The 16,493-nt window shown below is 47.0% G+C and overlaps 1 protein-coding gene across 1 annotated transcript in view; it reads right to left on the bottom strand.

The window, feature by feature from the left end:
- GLB1 (galactosidase beta 1) overlaps nt 1-7,206 on the bottom strand; it is a 622,172-nt gene extending 614,966 nt beyond the window's left edge. The window contains exon 1 of the mRNA XM_069613134.1: nt 6,988-7,206. Coding sequence (XP_069469235.1) covers nt 6,988-7,053 — 66 coding nt within the window. The 5' untranslated portion in view covers nt 7,054-7,206. The remainder of the gene's footprint in view (nt 1-6,987) is intronic.
- Nucleotides 7,207-16,493: the final 9,287 nt, after the last annotated feature.

Here is a 16,493-nt window from a genome sequence, read left to right as displayed (position 1 = left end):
TCAAAAATAATCAACATGGAGAAAGATTTGCGCACCGAAAGAAAGGACAATGGAGCAATAAAAACAAACTTGACCTCCGCCCTGCAAACCTTAACAGAACAGAAAGAAAGCAATAAATTGGATAAAAAGCTTCTAGCAGAGGTCGCGAAAGAAGCCCTTAGCGTGCTAAGGCATCGACACTCGATGACACAGGACTCAAATCAACAACCTAGCAGGGACCACTTAGCTGCTCAACAAATCACTAAGGTTCATTTGTCCACGGAAAATTCCGCTCACATTATAATGAATAATCGCTACATAGACCCTGGCGCGCTGGTGCTCCATCCCAACATGGGCGTCACGGATACAACTAATAACTCTGAAGAAACCACGGAAATACAAGAGAAAAATGCCCTAATAACGCAGACCTGTCGGGAGGCCACCATTCTGAGAAGCGAAAAAAGTTCGCCGGATCCTTTAGTTCCCTATTCTCGGAGCATCCAAGGCTCACAACTTGAGCTTGAGAAATCTACGAATGAGGGCTTGGGCCCTAGCCTTGGAAGCATAAACACCAAAGCATCTACCCAAATGAGCTTTGCCAGCGTCCTGCAAAGCAGTAAGGCCTCTAACAATTTGGCGACCTTGGATCCGCAAAAACCCTCCTCGTCGGTCTCTCTGACTGACACGTGTGTCTCTCGCACACCTGAGGTGATCTTAATTCCGGACACCACGGAGCCCAAAAATCAAATATTCGACATATTCAAGGGGTCTGTACCCCAGAAACCTGACCATAAGGCGCTCCCACTAGGACCGCTGAAAAAAACTAAAAATCAAAGAAGTAAAAATCAAAGAATTGGCAACAACTCAAGAAAATTTCTTCGAAATCTAAAAACTGTCAACGTAACTGTTAACAACACTCGGACACAAGACAGAGTTCCAACAAAGAAATAAGACCTCCCCATCGCAAATACTTCTGCAAAACATATAGACTCTGGCCTCCCCCTGGAAGCTACGGAGGTCGATTCTATAGACTTAATCAACTTGTCTGTGTATGAAGACGCAGATTCAGCGGATAAGGGTCCTGAAACGGGTGATGAGGATGCGGTACTTGTGGATGCACAACCGGAAGCTCCAAGCGACGGAATCAACGCAGTGCCTATCCGAATTCTAGCGGGTGCGGCAAGAATATGTACACTTATCGAAAAGAAGCCTAAACAAGACGTGCCTCTTAAAACTACTTCAAGCCCTATATTCAAAACTTTGGAAGAAAGGCGAAAAGTCCTTGCCCAATCTCAGACGCTGTCTAATCCACTTCCAGAAAGGAAGAATGACCTGGAAGTGGGTCCGTGGCTTCGTAATAAATCAAAAGTCACACTTTCGGATGATTCTGCCTACAACAAAGACAACGTAAACAGAGCAGGACTGGCCAGAACCGAGACCCTTGACATACGGTCTGGCTGTGAAAGAAACAGAGCGAACAGGGATGCCAACAGCGCTGGCGACAATAGTCAAACATCTCACAAGCTGAGGCTTGAACGCATTGAAAATGGAGAGAATCTTATCCTAAATCGCACAAATGTTCTATGTCTCTTTCAACACGTGCCATCTCTCAGAACGATACGCTCTGAGGACATCAAGACGGTGGAATTCAAAAACGAGGACCAAAATGATAAAATCATCCTCCATTTCAGATCCAGAATTGTTTTGAATATTGTTCTGGCTGCAGGACCCGCTCTTATGTCTATGGGCTTCGACATCTTAGAAGTGTTAGAGCAAGCTAAACCTGATCACAGAGCCGACACTCACAAAATCAAACGTGACTCGTTCTGTCAAGAACCGCCGATTGCAATCAAAATCATGGATAATGAGGCTCCCCGAAATGTGGAAGCATTGGCAGAATGTGATCTGTATCCCAGCGCTGGAAGCCTGAAAAAGACAACGGACAGGAGCCCCCCTGAAACCATATCAGGGAAATTTCACATAGAGGATTCCATCAAAATTACTATTAAAGGAGCTGAACTGACTGACTGACCCGACTCTTGTTGATGCACTAAGTCCACAAGAACAAAGTGGAACACAAAAGGATTGGTCCTGGCTGGCTGAAGCTTTGGGCAGACCTTCAAAGCGGTAACGCCAAATGGTAGAGGAGCCACGGGACCTTAAGATCGGATCCTGGAACACCAGGGGTTTCTCCCACCTACTAGAAGAACCCTGGCCGGACGCTCTAGATGTGGTCTGCCTTCAAGAGACGTGGATGACGAGTTGCCCAACTGCGGATGCCTACGAAATAGCTTTCAACCCAGCCTTTAAAAAAAGTAGAGGAAGACCAATGGCAGGCTTGTTGACTATTATAAAAAAGAGTTCAGGCTGCCGTATTACAAGCTCTTTAATTCTATCACCTTTCATACTATTGTCAACCATAGCCCTGGATGGGTGTCAAACTGACAACTCGACTCTTTTCCATATATTCAATATATATTGGAATCACACTCAAGCCGGGTCAAGTTCCTTCATTGATACAGTCTCATCGAAAATCGACGACCTCATTCTCGATAACGAGTCAATAAATATAATAATATGTGGAGACTTAAACATCAACTGCCTGGCAACAAGAATGAAAAACAACGAAGTCGTGCACGCACCTAATAACGTGGCCTCAAAATGGATGGGGGAAATGGAAGCCAGAAATTTAGCAATGCTCAATGGAAATTCTGTCGGCGACATACCAGCAAAACCTACATGGCGACGAGCAGACCAGAAATCTACCTTAGACTACTTCTTCGCCTCAGAAAAGATCCAACAAACCACCAAGACACTTGAGGTAATACCTATGATGCAAAGCGACCATGACATGGTAATCCTCACCTTGTCAGCCGCAAAGCAAACATTCCAAGAAAGATGGAAACATCGGATACTAGCTGAGCCAAACAGAGTTAGGCTAACACTGCTCCCGGCTGAAGTCTCCACATTTTCAGAATCCTTCATCAAATTAGATTGTGGAGTCGAATACGCACACTTATTACACCTGTTTGTGGAAAAAAAGCAGGGCCTGAGAAAACTTGGCTTTGCTAACAAACATAAGTTTGACGTCGAGATCATGAGAAGAAAGAGAACTACGCGCCTCCATCAGACTCCTGAGACTCAGAGATCCTACAGACGCAGAGCGAGGAAAACGTGCTGCAAAACAGAAATATAAAAATTGGATAAAATCTCACAAAGCTCTCATGTTCCAAAACGACGCCGAACTAATGATGCAAAAAATGAACAACAAAAACTCGGCAGAGTTTTGGAGACTTTTAAACAATGAAGGTGCCCCTCAATCTGCACTGATGTCAAACATGGTACCAGCAGCGAGTTGGACATTACATTTCAAAAATTTGTACAGTAAACAAGGGACCTGTCAGGCCCCTATAACACCAATTCTAACTAAATGGGACCTGACATTCCGCAAAGAAGACATTCTTCAGATAATCAAGAACGCCAGTGACTCAAGGGCCCCTGGCCCTGATGGTTTGACCAATGTAACCTTAAAACAAAATATGGAGCTATGGGCGGACTTTTGTGAGGAACTCTTCATTCGTATCTGCAGAAGACAAGAATCTCCAAAGTCTTGGAAGCAAGCAATAATTGTGCCTATTTTTAAAAAAGGAAACCGGCTTGAACCAAAAAACTATCGACCTATTGCTCTTTTAGACGTACTGGGCAAAGTGTATGCAACAATGCTGCAACAGAAACTTTCACAATGGATTGTCGAAAGTGGCCACCTGGATGAAAGACAAACAGGTTTTGTAAGAGGGGTCGGCTGTGGCCTTAACCTCCTGTTGATAAACTTGCTGAAAATGGAAGCGATTAGAGCTGGGAGAAAGGTCTATCTCGCTTTGATAGACTTTTCCCACGCTTTCGACACCATTGATCGAGAGCTACTTTGGACGAAAATGTCTAACTGGGGGTGTCCCGAGAGTCTGCTAGCTGCCATCAGAGAAATCCACTCTGCTACCACCATTAGAGTGCGCCTTGACCAAGGAGGTTTGCTAACAGAAGAAATTAACACTTCTCGTGGTGTCAAACAAGGCTGCCCCCTGGCGGCAATCATCTTCAACCTTTTTCTCTCAGACATTGGTTTCGCAATAAACGAGCCACGATCGTTTTCTCCCATGATACACGGTTCTGCATTAGGATGGATGTTGTATGCTGACGATCTGATCTTGTTGGATTCTACCCCAATCGGCCTCCAGCGTAAAATAAATGCAGTCGAACGCTACGTGGAAAACAACGCTTTGATCATTAACAACTCAAAAAGTGAAATACTAACACTACAGAATTTGCAAACTGGATGCCACCAGAAAAACAACAAATTCAGATGGCACCTGGGAAAGGAAACACTAATTACGGTGGAAAGCACCAGATATCTTGGGATGCAAATTAATACAAATATAAACGATAGCCCCTGGATGGAGCTCACAAAGATGAAATGTCGACACTTAGCCTCCCAAGCCTCAATCTTAAACAAAAAATATGGAAAGTTCTCACTCAAGCCTGTGATAGCGTTTTATCAGCAGAAGGCTGTACCAGCCTTGATATACGGTGCAGAGAATGCCTTTGGATGCCCGGCGGACTTTTGGTCAACCCTGGAGCATATTTTTTGGGTAAAAATTTTACACCTACCAAACAGCACCCCCACATCCTGCATACGTTATGAGCTAGGCATGATCTCGCTTGAAGCTCGGATCATGTGGAACACCTTGGCCCTTTTCAGGAAAACTGTGTTGTCTATAACAGCACCTCAATTCAAAATACTACGCAATCCTGGTAATGCTAGCCCAGACAGTATCCTAGCGTTGTGGTACAAAAGATGTCAAGTCCTGCTAACCACTCATGGAACGAATATTAAAACTCTTCAGGACAACCCAGATTTGGTGAAGAAAAAGATATGGGAAGCTGACTGGATTCAAACTAGTGAAGACAGAAGAATGACCAAATCAATGAAGGACGCTCCAGCTGAGGCACGAGCATTCAACACACTACAAAACTACGTAGTTTTGTTTCCGGATAACATTAAAAGGGCAACATACATGAGATTTCGCCTAAACCTTTTCAGAACTAAAGATCGGACAAAGAACTGGACAGGAAACGTCATCGCAAACACTGTTTGTAGATACTGCAAAACCTGCGATGAATCACTTAAGCACCTTGTCTTATTCTGCCCATTCTTTAAACTACAAAGAACTAAACACCTGGGACAACTAGTATCTGAGCACTCAATAAGGAATGCAGAAGAATGGTGGCAGTTGATGTTCTCTGGCTCCAACACACAGCTGACAAGGTTGCTAACCGTGTTTCTGCAGGAAATTGAACGAAGCCTAGAGTTGAGGGACATCGAAGAGGAAGGCTGATGGTATAGGCCCGTATGGATCCTTATCAGCTCATCCGACGTCACATACGAAGACCTTTCTGGCCCTAGTTGTGGATGACAGACCTCTCATGATTGTATCCTGAAATATGATTTCATGTATGTTTCCGAAGGTGGAAATGGATGATGTGTCTCCTTATCTCCTTCTTCTTTTTAAAGGTTTGAATAAACCAATAAAAAAAAAATAAAAAAAAAAAAATGAATATTTCAAAAACCGTATACGAGACTCCAACTTCTTATGAAAATATAAAATTCAAAATGTATTGATTTTTTTGTGAGACATTTACTTCTCGTCTTATTTGAACTCATCTAATACAAAAAACAATTCACAAGGCAAATACGTACAACAATCGTTAAAGTGCAATAGAGATGATGCGGGTTAAAGTGCAATTACAGTACGATTTCAACAATTATTTAACATGCGTTGATACATGATCAAGTCGGGAATGTGGTCATGTACTAAGCGCCTTTCATTTCCTGGTTATCAATTCAGATAGGGATCTCCATGAACCTATTTGGTTCAAACAGTTGAATACAGGGCTATAACGACTCTCACTGTTTCTCAGCATTAGAGAGAACACACAATAACCCACATTTTCCCTTGGGATTTCTACTTTCTAATCTCCCGTTTTTTGTTTCACGAAACAGAACACATAATTAAAAACATGTTTGTCGACACAACAGTGTTTCGGCCTTTCCCAGAGATCCACCCATCCCTTGCGATCTCTCATCATTTTGATTGTAGGCCTCCATCAGGACAAATTCATTGTTTGTACACAAAGGTTCAAGCTCTTCCCTAACCCATCCAAGTATCATTCATTCTCTCTCGGTCAGGGGAGCACTTTCCACTTCTTGCTCCCACTATTTAAATATCGCAGAGAGGTCTCATTTCCTACTTGCCATGTACGGATACCAAGAGTACTTTCTGCAGTATTGTTGAGTGTTAATGTCACCTTCACTAATTTTTCGCATCTCAAGACGAAGTTAAGTCCCATATTCAGAATGATTGCAGAGCCTGCCTCACCCTTTCGTGCTCCCCTGTCTCCCTTCAAACATTTGGATCGCTCTCAATCCCAGCGAGTCTATAGACTCCTGGCACTCTTGTGTCCAACGATGGCTGATCCAGATGCTGACATATGGGTTCGAGTGCATCTCCTGAACTGCTTTAGAGAAAGTTTACAGGCGATATCTGTCTATCCATGCGCACCTCACCGCCCTTCCACTCACTGACCATACATCTTCAGACAACGCCATCAAACCTCTCACTTTTCCCCCTGCCAATCACTTCCCCCTTTCCCTTACTCATCGCGCATATTGCTCTCACACCTCACAGGCCCTTTGCAGCACCCAAGGCCAAAACCAATGGCTTGGCCAATATTTTAAGACGTTTTTATATAGCACTCGTTAATCATGTGATCACCGTTTGATGCACTCCGAATTTCAACAATTGGGTGGAAAAATGCCCTGCTGCAAGGTAATGCCGGGACACAAGCCAAAGGCAATGCGGAAGTACTGGAATAACGCAAAACTAATACGAAGTCAAACAATACACCGACATGATACATTATTTTTCTGCATGTTCTTGGTGCGCTACTCACATTTGCAGGACGTGATATCAGAGTTGCAGGTAAAAGAAGTAACAGCACAGTAGCTATCCACGGCATGGCACAGGGAGCGGCAGAAACGGCTGTGGACAGTCAGCGAGCTAAAGAGGCATTACGAATCACTTGACTTTCCTGGCTCCAGTCACCTGATTCTCTCCGGCCCAACCCCCTCCTATCAGCTGACTGCCTCCATCAGCTGACAGGCTGTTGCCTGAACACCGGGCCGGCTGCCCTAGACTCAAGAACTCGTGGTTGTTTTTCTGTCATCGGCCACAGATGGACTGGCAAAGACAATCCCCAGCGTTCTGGCAATCTTGAGTTTATAATTCCGTTTCCCTTTGGGACCTTTGTGTTGTATTGCTAAATGAGGAAACTGGAGAAGCTTTAGTTATGCAGGCTATACAAAAGCCGGAGCAGTTCATGTAGCTTGATCTGTGATTTAACTCTCATTGAAATGCTGATTCAACTTTCTAACGACTTATTAAATGCACATGGTTAGATTCATGCAGGGAGGGTTTCAGCATATCACCCGAGCTCCCGTGGCCATGCATGGAAAGGCCAGCCTGTACGGTTTTTGCTTGGAATCCCGGGATTTGTAGTGTTCATAAAGTACAAATGGCAAAGAAAAAACGAGTTCATCCAATGGGGGAAAAACAGAACTGGGTGCTCCTCTACATGGCCATTGGGAAACGTGAGAACGCTGCATTCCATGCCTGGGAAGCCACCCAGCACTTTTTTCCTTGGAATTATAGCCCTTAGTTTTAAATGGGAAAAGGCAAAAATAAAAGTCCTAAAATTCAAAGAACAAACAGGGCTTTCTCCCTGAAGCGATTGGTAATCTTGAGAGCCCTGGATAACTGCACATTTAGTAACTGAAAAAGAAGCTTTGGTGATCTTACATTTTATGGCAACACATGGAGGCTTCCTATTATGCATGTCCTGTTTTCATTATTTAAACAGCAAGTAATTTTCAAAAAACGTTTACAACATATTTGTCTGGATTTCAAGTCCCATGATGCTGTGCTTGCCTATTTCCCACTTTTATACGTGTTTTATCTGTAAGGTTATCCTCTTTTCTTGCTGCTGGCCATATGAACATTTAAATATTATTTTCAAACATTGCTTAGTAGAAGATCGAACTAGAGTATGGTCTGCAACCTTTGGCTCTCCAGGTGTTTTGCACTACGATTTCCATCAGCCCTAGCCAGCCAGCAGAGTAAATGGTAAAGGCTAATGGGGGGTCGTAGTCCAAAACATATGGAGAGTTGCAGGTTGCAGAAACCCCTTTAACAAGAACTTGGTCATTACATAAACAGTAACGATTTGTTTGGAGGTTTCGTGTCCTTTTGAAGAGTGTAACTGCACGTTTTCATACTTTATACCCGTGACGCTGAAATGCAAGATTTGCAGCAGCAGTTCCCACGCTGTGTCTGAGTAACTATTATTGGGAAAAGTGACGGACTGCCATCTATAAATGTGGACTAGCCTGAGCTTTTTTGATTTTTAATATGAAATGATGCTGGTAACTGTTCCTCTGAAAGTGAGGTCTGCTAATCGAACCTCACTTTCATAAAGCTCTATGCTGTACAGTATAGTGAAAACATGTTACTCTGCTGTGCCTGCCCGCTGATATCTCTCAGCAGCTGCCTCGTAGTTTGGCAAGTGGCAGTTACAGAGTAACGTGTGCATTGCTCCAAACAGCTTGATGGAACCCAAAGTTCAAACTGCGAGATACTGACTTTAACCATGGGCCGCTCTGATCCTAATTATACAATTGTGTTCTCCAATATCTCATTGCAAATTAACAATGAATAATAAGCCATGTCTAGTTTTGACATGGTGCCTTCTCAGAACCTACAGCTATGAGCTGAAGCAAATTGATGTCATTTTATTGTCAGCTTGTTTTCTGGTGACTCATTGTGTCATAGTCTTCTGTGTATTCACCATCTTTGACTGAGTTTCACCCAAAACAGACAACATCTATGGTCACCCGCAGCAAAGCCTTTGTTATCTCTGGAAAGGCTTGTCCCCTTCTAGGAGAACAGGATCTGCAACCAGGGGGCAGGAAGAGGACCTGCGCTTGAAAGAACAGGCTTCATCAGGAAGATGGAAGTCACACCAGGATGGTAATTACCGGAGACCATTTGGCACAGGGCAGACAGGAGAGAGGGCAGAGTAAGAGTAGCCAGGAGAGGAGTACCACCATCTTGGAATCTGCCAGGGCTCCCATACTTCCTATACCCTCTCCCTGCTTTCTGCAGACAAACCATTCTGGGACTGACATCACCAGTTAAAAACACTAATCCCAGCAGCCACAATTGTCCCCTTACAGAAGACTTGGTATGGACCAATTTGCTGTGACAGATTGACTACATAAGAGAGTTGAGACCCCCATCTTGATTTTAATCCTCTTTGGACTTCAAAAGAAGAAGGATTTCACCTGGTCTGTCCAAAAAGAAGAAGGATTTCACCTGGTCTGTCCAAATACCTTTACCATAGAGGTGAAGATAAAGGCTCCAAGAAGGGAGCAATACCTTTCCCTCACCCTCCATAGAAGAACATTTTGGGTGTTGTGTGGACACGGCCTACCTGCTGCCCGAACACTGAAACCAGGATCCTGCTCTCAGTGATTGGCCTTACCAGAGTTGTGGTCAAATGCCTTGTCAAGGAAGGGGAAGAGTCAGTCTCTGTGAGCAGCCTCCTCAACCTCTGGACAGTTAGAGGACTGGGTTGCTTCCTGAGAAGCTCCGTTCCAGGGAGGAAAAACCCTTCCAGAGAAGGGGAAACTCATTCTTACTGGTAGATGAAATGGTCTGGACCAAGACATGCAGAAGGACTTGAATAAAGGGGGCAGGTTAGCAGAGACTTAGAATGCCAGGATTCCTTAGCAAAGTACCCAGGAAACAAATGAGCAGGGTTTGGCAAGTGTGAAGGCATCTTGAAGCAAGACACAGACAACAGAATCAAACTTCAAACAAAATAGATTATTAACTTAAATGTCAGGATGGTTGAAGGCCTAACTTGCCCTAAACTAAGGTGGGATTTCCCAGCCTAAAGAAACTATGGATAGTCTGAGTCAGTAAGTTCAACTTAAAAGTCTGTTTGTGTACAAAACCTATACTTGCCCTCACAACTAAAACTAAACACTGTCTAGGGATGTCAGCAACAAAAGAAACAGTGTTCCATATAAAGTTCAGGGCTTCTTCCAACTCCTGGCTTACTCTCCAGCCCCCCTTCCCCAAGTTCAAGACAGTTCCACAAAGTTTCAGGGTTCCCTTCCCAAGAAGACAACACAGTTCCAAAAAGGGGTCTCGAGATTCCCTTCCTCAAGACAACAACAGAGATCAGAAAGTCTCAGGTTTCCCTTCCCCAAGACTTCAGCTTGCCAACTTGTACTTAGTCTCAGTCTCTCAATATTCTAAACCAGTTCTGGGTCGACTTTACCCTCCTTCTAGTTCTTGACAGTATATAAAGATTGCTTTCTTCTGGTTCGCTTTAGCAATCTTTCATACACTTGGATTTGCTCTCTGTGTGTTTCTTTGGCTTTCACAGATAGGGTATCCCCGGTATAGGCACACTTGTCAGACCACATGGTCCACCCATTACAGGTCACATAACAGGGAACACTAGGCTTTCTTGCCAACACGGGTTCTTTTGCCACTGCACCTGTGTTTTGGTTCGCCTTCACTTGACTTTCAGCTCGCCAGCCTTTTGGCTTTGCCACAATGTGTTTTTCCTCTTTCCAATCTCTTCACTTTGCCAAAATGTATTCTTTTCATAAAGTTCACTTCGTGGTGCTCTCCCTCTTTCACCACATTGCTTTCACACTCTTCAGAAATATTCCATAATTGCATTTCACTGCATTTCATAGGATAGATTCTTTGCTTTCAATATAGTATACGTGTACTCCACAAAACTTGTCATCTGTTCATAGATCTGTCAAAAGCTTTAATTTAGTTCGGTATTCAATAATTTGGAGCTTTTGTTCTGCTGCTCCCAGTTCATATTGTTTGTAATATTTAGCACAACCCGTTGCTTTGGGTTCACAGTACCTTGCATTTCATCTCTCATTCATTCAGCATCTATTTTGGGTCTCCAACAGCCCCCAGGAGCACGCCAGTGCAAATGCTCCCTCTCATGCACTCACCGGTTCCTGGTGTCTACGCTGGGCGGCGGCTTTCACTTTTCTTTCTCTGTAAACCTGTGTTCGTTGGAATGCAAGCCCCACTCGCATCGGATTGCGAGGCCGCTCGCACTTCATTCTTCTGTGGGTTGCCGGCAGCACCGTTAGCTTCCCGAGGATGCTGCTGGTAACTTGCAGCTACCAGTTCTCTTCCATCCCGCCAGCTCCTGCTACAGGCACCCGACCAGTGAGGCGTCCTCCTTTGTGGTCTTCTCACAGCCCACCCTGGCCTCAGCTCCACAGCTCCGTTGGGATTCTTACCAGTGTCCTGACTTTCAAACAGGACCCAACTCGGCTGCCTCCATCTGCACAGGATTCTCCCCTCAGGCCCACAACGCTCAGCCCAGCTTCTCTCCTGCTGGTCTCTCCTCTCCACTCCTTGTCGGTCCACCTTTTATGCACCTGCAGCTGTTTGACAAGTTGCAGGTGTGAGTCCTCGGGCCTAATTGCCTGACCACAATTAGTGAAACATTCTGGACATGTCTGACCTTTACAACAGTCTGCAGGCCACTTCCTCGTTTCAGTACTAGAGTGGTGAAATGACATGTTAGTGTGCACTGCTCCTAGTCGCCTCTTTCTTGGTACTGTACTGGTATGACCGAGGTTAAATGGTTTGCAACAGCCTATGAAGGCAGAGGAAGGGTGACATTGGTTCTCATAAGGGGAAAGAGGGATACCATGCCTCGCCTGCGGATATCCTCTCCCCACTCCGCCAGGACCCTCCACCCAGGTGATCCTCCCTCGCATCTCCACCCTCAGGATACACTCCGGTGCATCCGCCAGGCCAGGCACTTTCCGGTGAACTTCCAGAGATGAGGAGCCTCCCCTGAGGCTCGCGACCCCTCCTGATTAGATTTTTGCTTTATTTTTTCATTCTGGCGCTCTCCGCACTCTGTCCCCTCTCGCCTTCCCCTTCCTCCTCCTGCTTCATGTTTCCCTTCTCCCGCCTCTCGCTCCACCCCTGAGAGCCTCTGATTGGGCCCAGCCTATCCACTGCTAACAGGATACACTCCGGTGCATCCGCTGGGCCAGGCACTTGCCGGTGAACTTCCAGAGGTGAGGAGCCTCCCCCGAGGCTTGCAACTCCTTGTTCCCTTCCCCCTCTGTGCCTCCTTGTGCTTGTTCCCTCCCACCTTACAGCCCACCCTCCAGCCTGATTGGTGGCCCCTTCTTCATTACTGACCTCCCTAGGGAAGCCCCCTCCCGGCAGCCCCACGGCTAAGGGCCCCTAGGCAAAGGGCGGCTCCTGACTGTGTCTGCAGTTGTCCGCAGGGGACACCAATGCCAGCCATTCTACCAGGATTGACCCGTGCGCTACCCTGCTTACCCCTGCCCACCCAGCTGACTCTCAAACTTGGTGTGTTTTTCCTGTGTTAAAACTGTGCTGTGAAAGTATTTAAAATTGCATTGTGAAACCTAGGCCTTTTTCCCGTCTATTCAGAACTCACAATCTTAGGTGTGTTTTTTCGCCTGCTTTCAATATTGAGTGGGATAGTCTTTTTATTCTGAGTAGCTTCCCCTTTTCAATTGTTCAACTTGTCTCGCCTCTCTCTGTCTCGTCTGCTTGCAGCCTGCCCTGTGTTCTCCCCTTCCCTCTCCCTTCCTCTTCTCTCCTCTCCCTACCTACTCTATGGTTCTCTCTGTCTCTCCTATTTTCTCTAACTGTTTCTCTATCGACTACCCTGCTCTCCTCACTAAATCTGGTAGGAAGATGTTTAAAAAGGACATCCTGGTCTCCAACCCAGGCCTCCCTATGGGCGACGCCTACACCAGTGCCTCCTCCAGGCAAACATTCACAGATATTCTCTTTGTCATTCCCTCGCCAGACCTATGGACTCTACATATGGTCTCTGTGCTCTCTCCCTTCTCTTCCTCTCCCATTAAGGGTGGCACCCGGTGGGAGGCCCTTCTGGCCTCCTTCCACTCTTCTAAGGTCATCATTAATGTTTATGTGAATGGTACTGTCTTGGTCCAAGGCCCTCAGACCAACCTTCTCCTATTCGATAGACGCTTCTTGCGCCTTATTAATTTCCTTTCTTCACCTGCTGTCCCCTCTCACCCTCCACAGCTTCCTCGCCTCCCCCTGCTGCCCCCTCCTTGGCTACCTTGCCCTCCACTCCTTCCCTTTCTGCCCCCCCATGGCTTCTTCTATACCTCTGCAGGGCATACCTCTGATCTGTACCCCTCCCCAGAAGTCTTTCAAGGACGGCAACCTTCTCCATATTGCCACTCTTAATTCTCGCTCAGCTGTCAAAAACTCCTCTGACATCTGCCGCCTTCCTGAAGAACTTGGCCTCGATGTCCTCGGTCCCACCGAGACATGGTTCACGGCCACTCTGACACTCTCTTCCCTGATGGCTACAAAATCCTCTCCGCACCCAGGTCCTACCGTTCCGGAGATGGTGTAGCCCTGATCTTCCCTGAGTGGACCCCTGCCTCTGTCATTCCTACACAGGCCTACTCCTCTTTCAAATGCCTTGTCTGCAGGCTCTCTCTCTCTCTCTCCTAGCCATTCCCTTACTGTGGCTACCATCTATCGGCCACCTGGTCAGATCTCCTCCTTTCTCTCTGAGTGGGCGGACCTCTCCCCTTCCCTCCTGGACTTCAACATCCACCTTGATGCTCCATGTCCTTCCTCTGGACTCTTCTGCGACCTTTGCGACTCACTCTCACTCTCTATTCTCCCCTCTTGTATGACTCACTCTGCAGGGCACACTCTGGTTGTTCTGATCTCATCAGACCTCCCCCTTTCTATCCCTCTCACCACTCCTCTCTCCTGGAGTGATCACTTTCTCCTTTCCTCCCAGCTCACTCTCTTAACCCCTCAGGCCAAGCCAACTCCATCACTGCCACCCACCTTCTCGGTCATCCGACCCATGAAGCGCGTGTCATTTGAGGCTTTTGCCGCCACTTTCACACCCCTCCTCCCCTTTGACTGACGCACACCCTGACACAGCCCTTTCCATGCCCAACTCTGCTATATCTGACACTCTCAATGTTCTTGCTCCTGTCATGAGGATCCGCCTGAAGCCCAAAGCCAAGTGCAACTCCTGGTATGACTCAGACCTCTTCACCCTTAAACGCAAGTGCAGGGTGGCTGTGAGGAAATGGCGTGCTTCATGTACATCCTCTGACAAACTGGCCTGCCGCCTGCTCCAATGGTAATACCGGCTCTCTATCCTTAGCAAGAAGAGAGCTCACATCCAAGCCTGCATCTCTGTGGCATCTAACAACTCAGCTGAACTCTTTAAAATCTGCAAGGAACAGGCCAATCCTGCCGCAGTCTCTACCTCTCCTCTCCCTTCCAAGGCCCTCTACACTGCACTTGCTTCTAATTTAATCTCTAAAACTCAAGACATCCTGTCCTCTCTCTCCTCCTCTCCCCCTCTTCCCTCTCCTCCCTGCTCCTCCTCTGGCCCCTCTTCGGCAACCTCTCCTCCCTCCTTCCCTGCCCTCCCCTATTCTCCCCAGATGAGTTCGCTAGACAAGTCCGATCTATGAAAGTCTTGTTTAAACAGGTCCACCCCTGCTCCTCCAAAACCACCAAGGACCACATTTATTCCCTGGCCCCTGCACTGGCCGACTTCTGCAACCACTCCTTTGCCACTGGAGTCTTCCTTCCCCTCCTGAAGCACTCTCTTGTGCACCCTCTTCGTAGGAAACCCTCTGCCGACCCGTCCTGCCCGGCCAACTATCGCCCAATCTCCAACACTCCTTTCCTGGGCAAACTCTTGGAAAAGCTGTCCATCTCCTAGCTCAATCTTCACACTGAATCTGTTTATTGTCTCCATGATCATCAGTCTGGCTTCAGAGCCGCCAGAAGCACTGAAACTGCGCTCCTGAACATCTGTGAAGACCTGCTCTCCAACCTTGAGTCCAACACCCCCTGTGTCCTCAACTTACTTGATCTCTCTTCTGCCTTTGACACAGTCAACCATGCCATCCTGCTCAACCATTTCCGTGATAACCTGGGGATCACAGGCCAGGCCCTGGCGTGGCTGACGTCTTTCCTCTCTGATCGACTCTCCCAGGTTCAACTTGGGTCCTTCCTCTCCTCTATCTTTATTTCTACCTGTGGTGTTCCCCAGGGGCATCTAACCTCTCTCCCTGACTGTTCAACCAATACCTAGCACTTCTTGCCCACCGCATTGCTGCGCACCGCCCCAACTTCCAGTGCTATGCGGATGACACTCAGCTCATTTTCAGGATACCCTCAGCCACCTCTTCTCCCTCTCTCATCTCTGACTGTCTCTCCGCCATACAGGAGTGGTGTGCCGCCAACGATATCTGCCTTAATGCCAGTAAGACCAAGATTCTCCTCATCTGCACACCCGCTCCCTCCTTTCTTGTCACTCTCTTGGCCCTCTTCCTGCTCCCACCTGTGAGGCTAAGGTTGAGCAGGATGGCATGGTTGACCATGTCATAGGCAGAAGAGAGATCAAGTAAGATGAGGACACAGGGTGTGTTGGAATCAAGGTTGGAGAGCAGGTCTTCACGGATGTTCAGGAGAACAGTTTCCTTGCTTCTGGTGGCCCTGAAGCCAGACTGATGATCATGGAGACAACTAACAGATTCAGTGTGAATATTGAGTTGGGAGATGGCCAGCTTTTCCAAGGTATTCTTCCTTTTCTCTCCTTCCCCCAGAAGCTCACTGTCTCCTGAGCTCTGGTTCTCTCCAGGCTGGACTATTGCAACAGCCTCTTTCTAAATCTGCCTGCTTCTACTCTCCGCCCTCTGCAACTCATCCAGAACAGGACTGTAAGACTTGTCATTGGCCTCAAGCCCAAGGATCGTATCTCTCCAGGAATGAAATCTCTACACTGGCTCCCAGTGGCTGCGAGGATTAAGTTCAAAACCTCTGAATTGTCCACAAGGTCTTCTGTGGCCTGGGGCCTCAAAACCTTCAACTCTCTCTTCCTAAGTATCTTCCTTCTCGAGCCCTTCGCTCTTCCGCCTCCAACTCCCTCAGGGTCAGTCGCTTCTCCAAGCAAAGAGTTGGTGGTAGATCTCTTTCCTTGGCTGGGGCCTCCTTCTGGAACAGCCTCCCTGCCACCCTGAAACTTGAGGAGAATCATCTCTGGTTCCGGAAGCACCTCAAAACCTTTCTCTTTGCTTCTGCTTTTTCTCCTCCTCTCCCCTGCTGACTTCCTGGCTGAAATTGATACTGCACTGGTTACCTGGCCACCCTCTGATCTCGGGCCAGGTCCCCTCCCGTGCCAGTCGCACACCTGCACTGCCTTCCTGGTGACCCCCGCACTTGGGGACTATTTTCTGTTTCCCTATAGTCCCACTACCAGCACTTGACACCTGATGATCG

Source organism: Ambystoma mexicanum, chromosome 5p (assembly GCF_040938575.1).
Source record: "Ambystoma mexicanum isolate Mex_15411 chromosome 5p, UKY_AmexF1_1, whole genome shotgun sequence".
NCBI lineage: Eukaryota > Metazoa > Chordata > Amphibia > Caudata > Ambystomatidae > Ambystoma > Ambystoma mexicanum.
The sequence above is the reverse complement of the archived record's forward strand: the minus strand, read 5'-3'. Positions and strand labels throughout refer to the sequence as shown.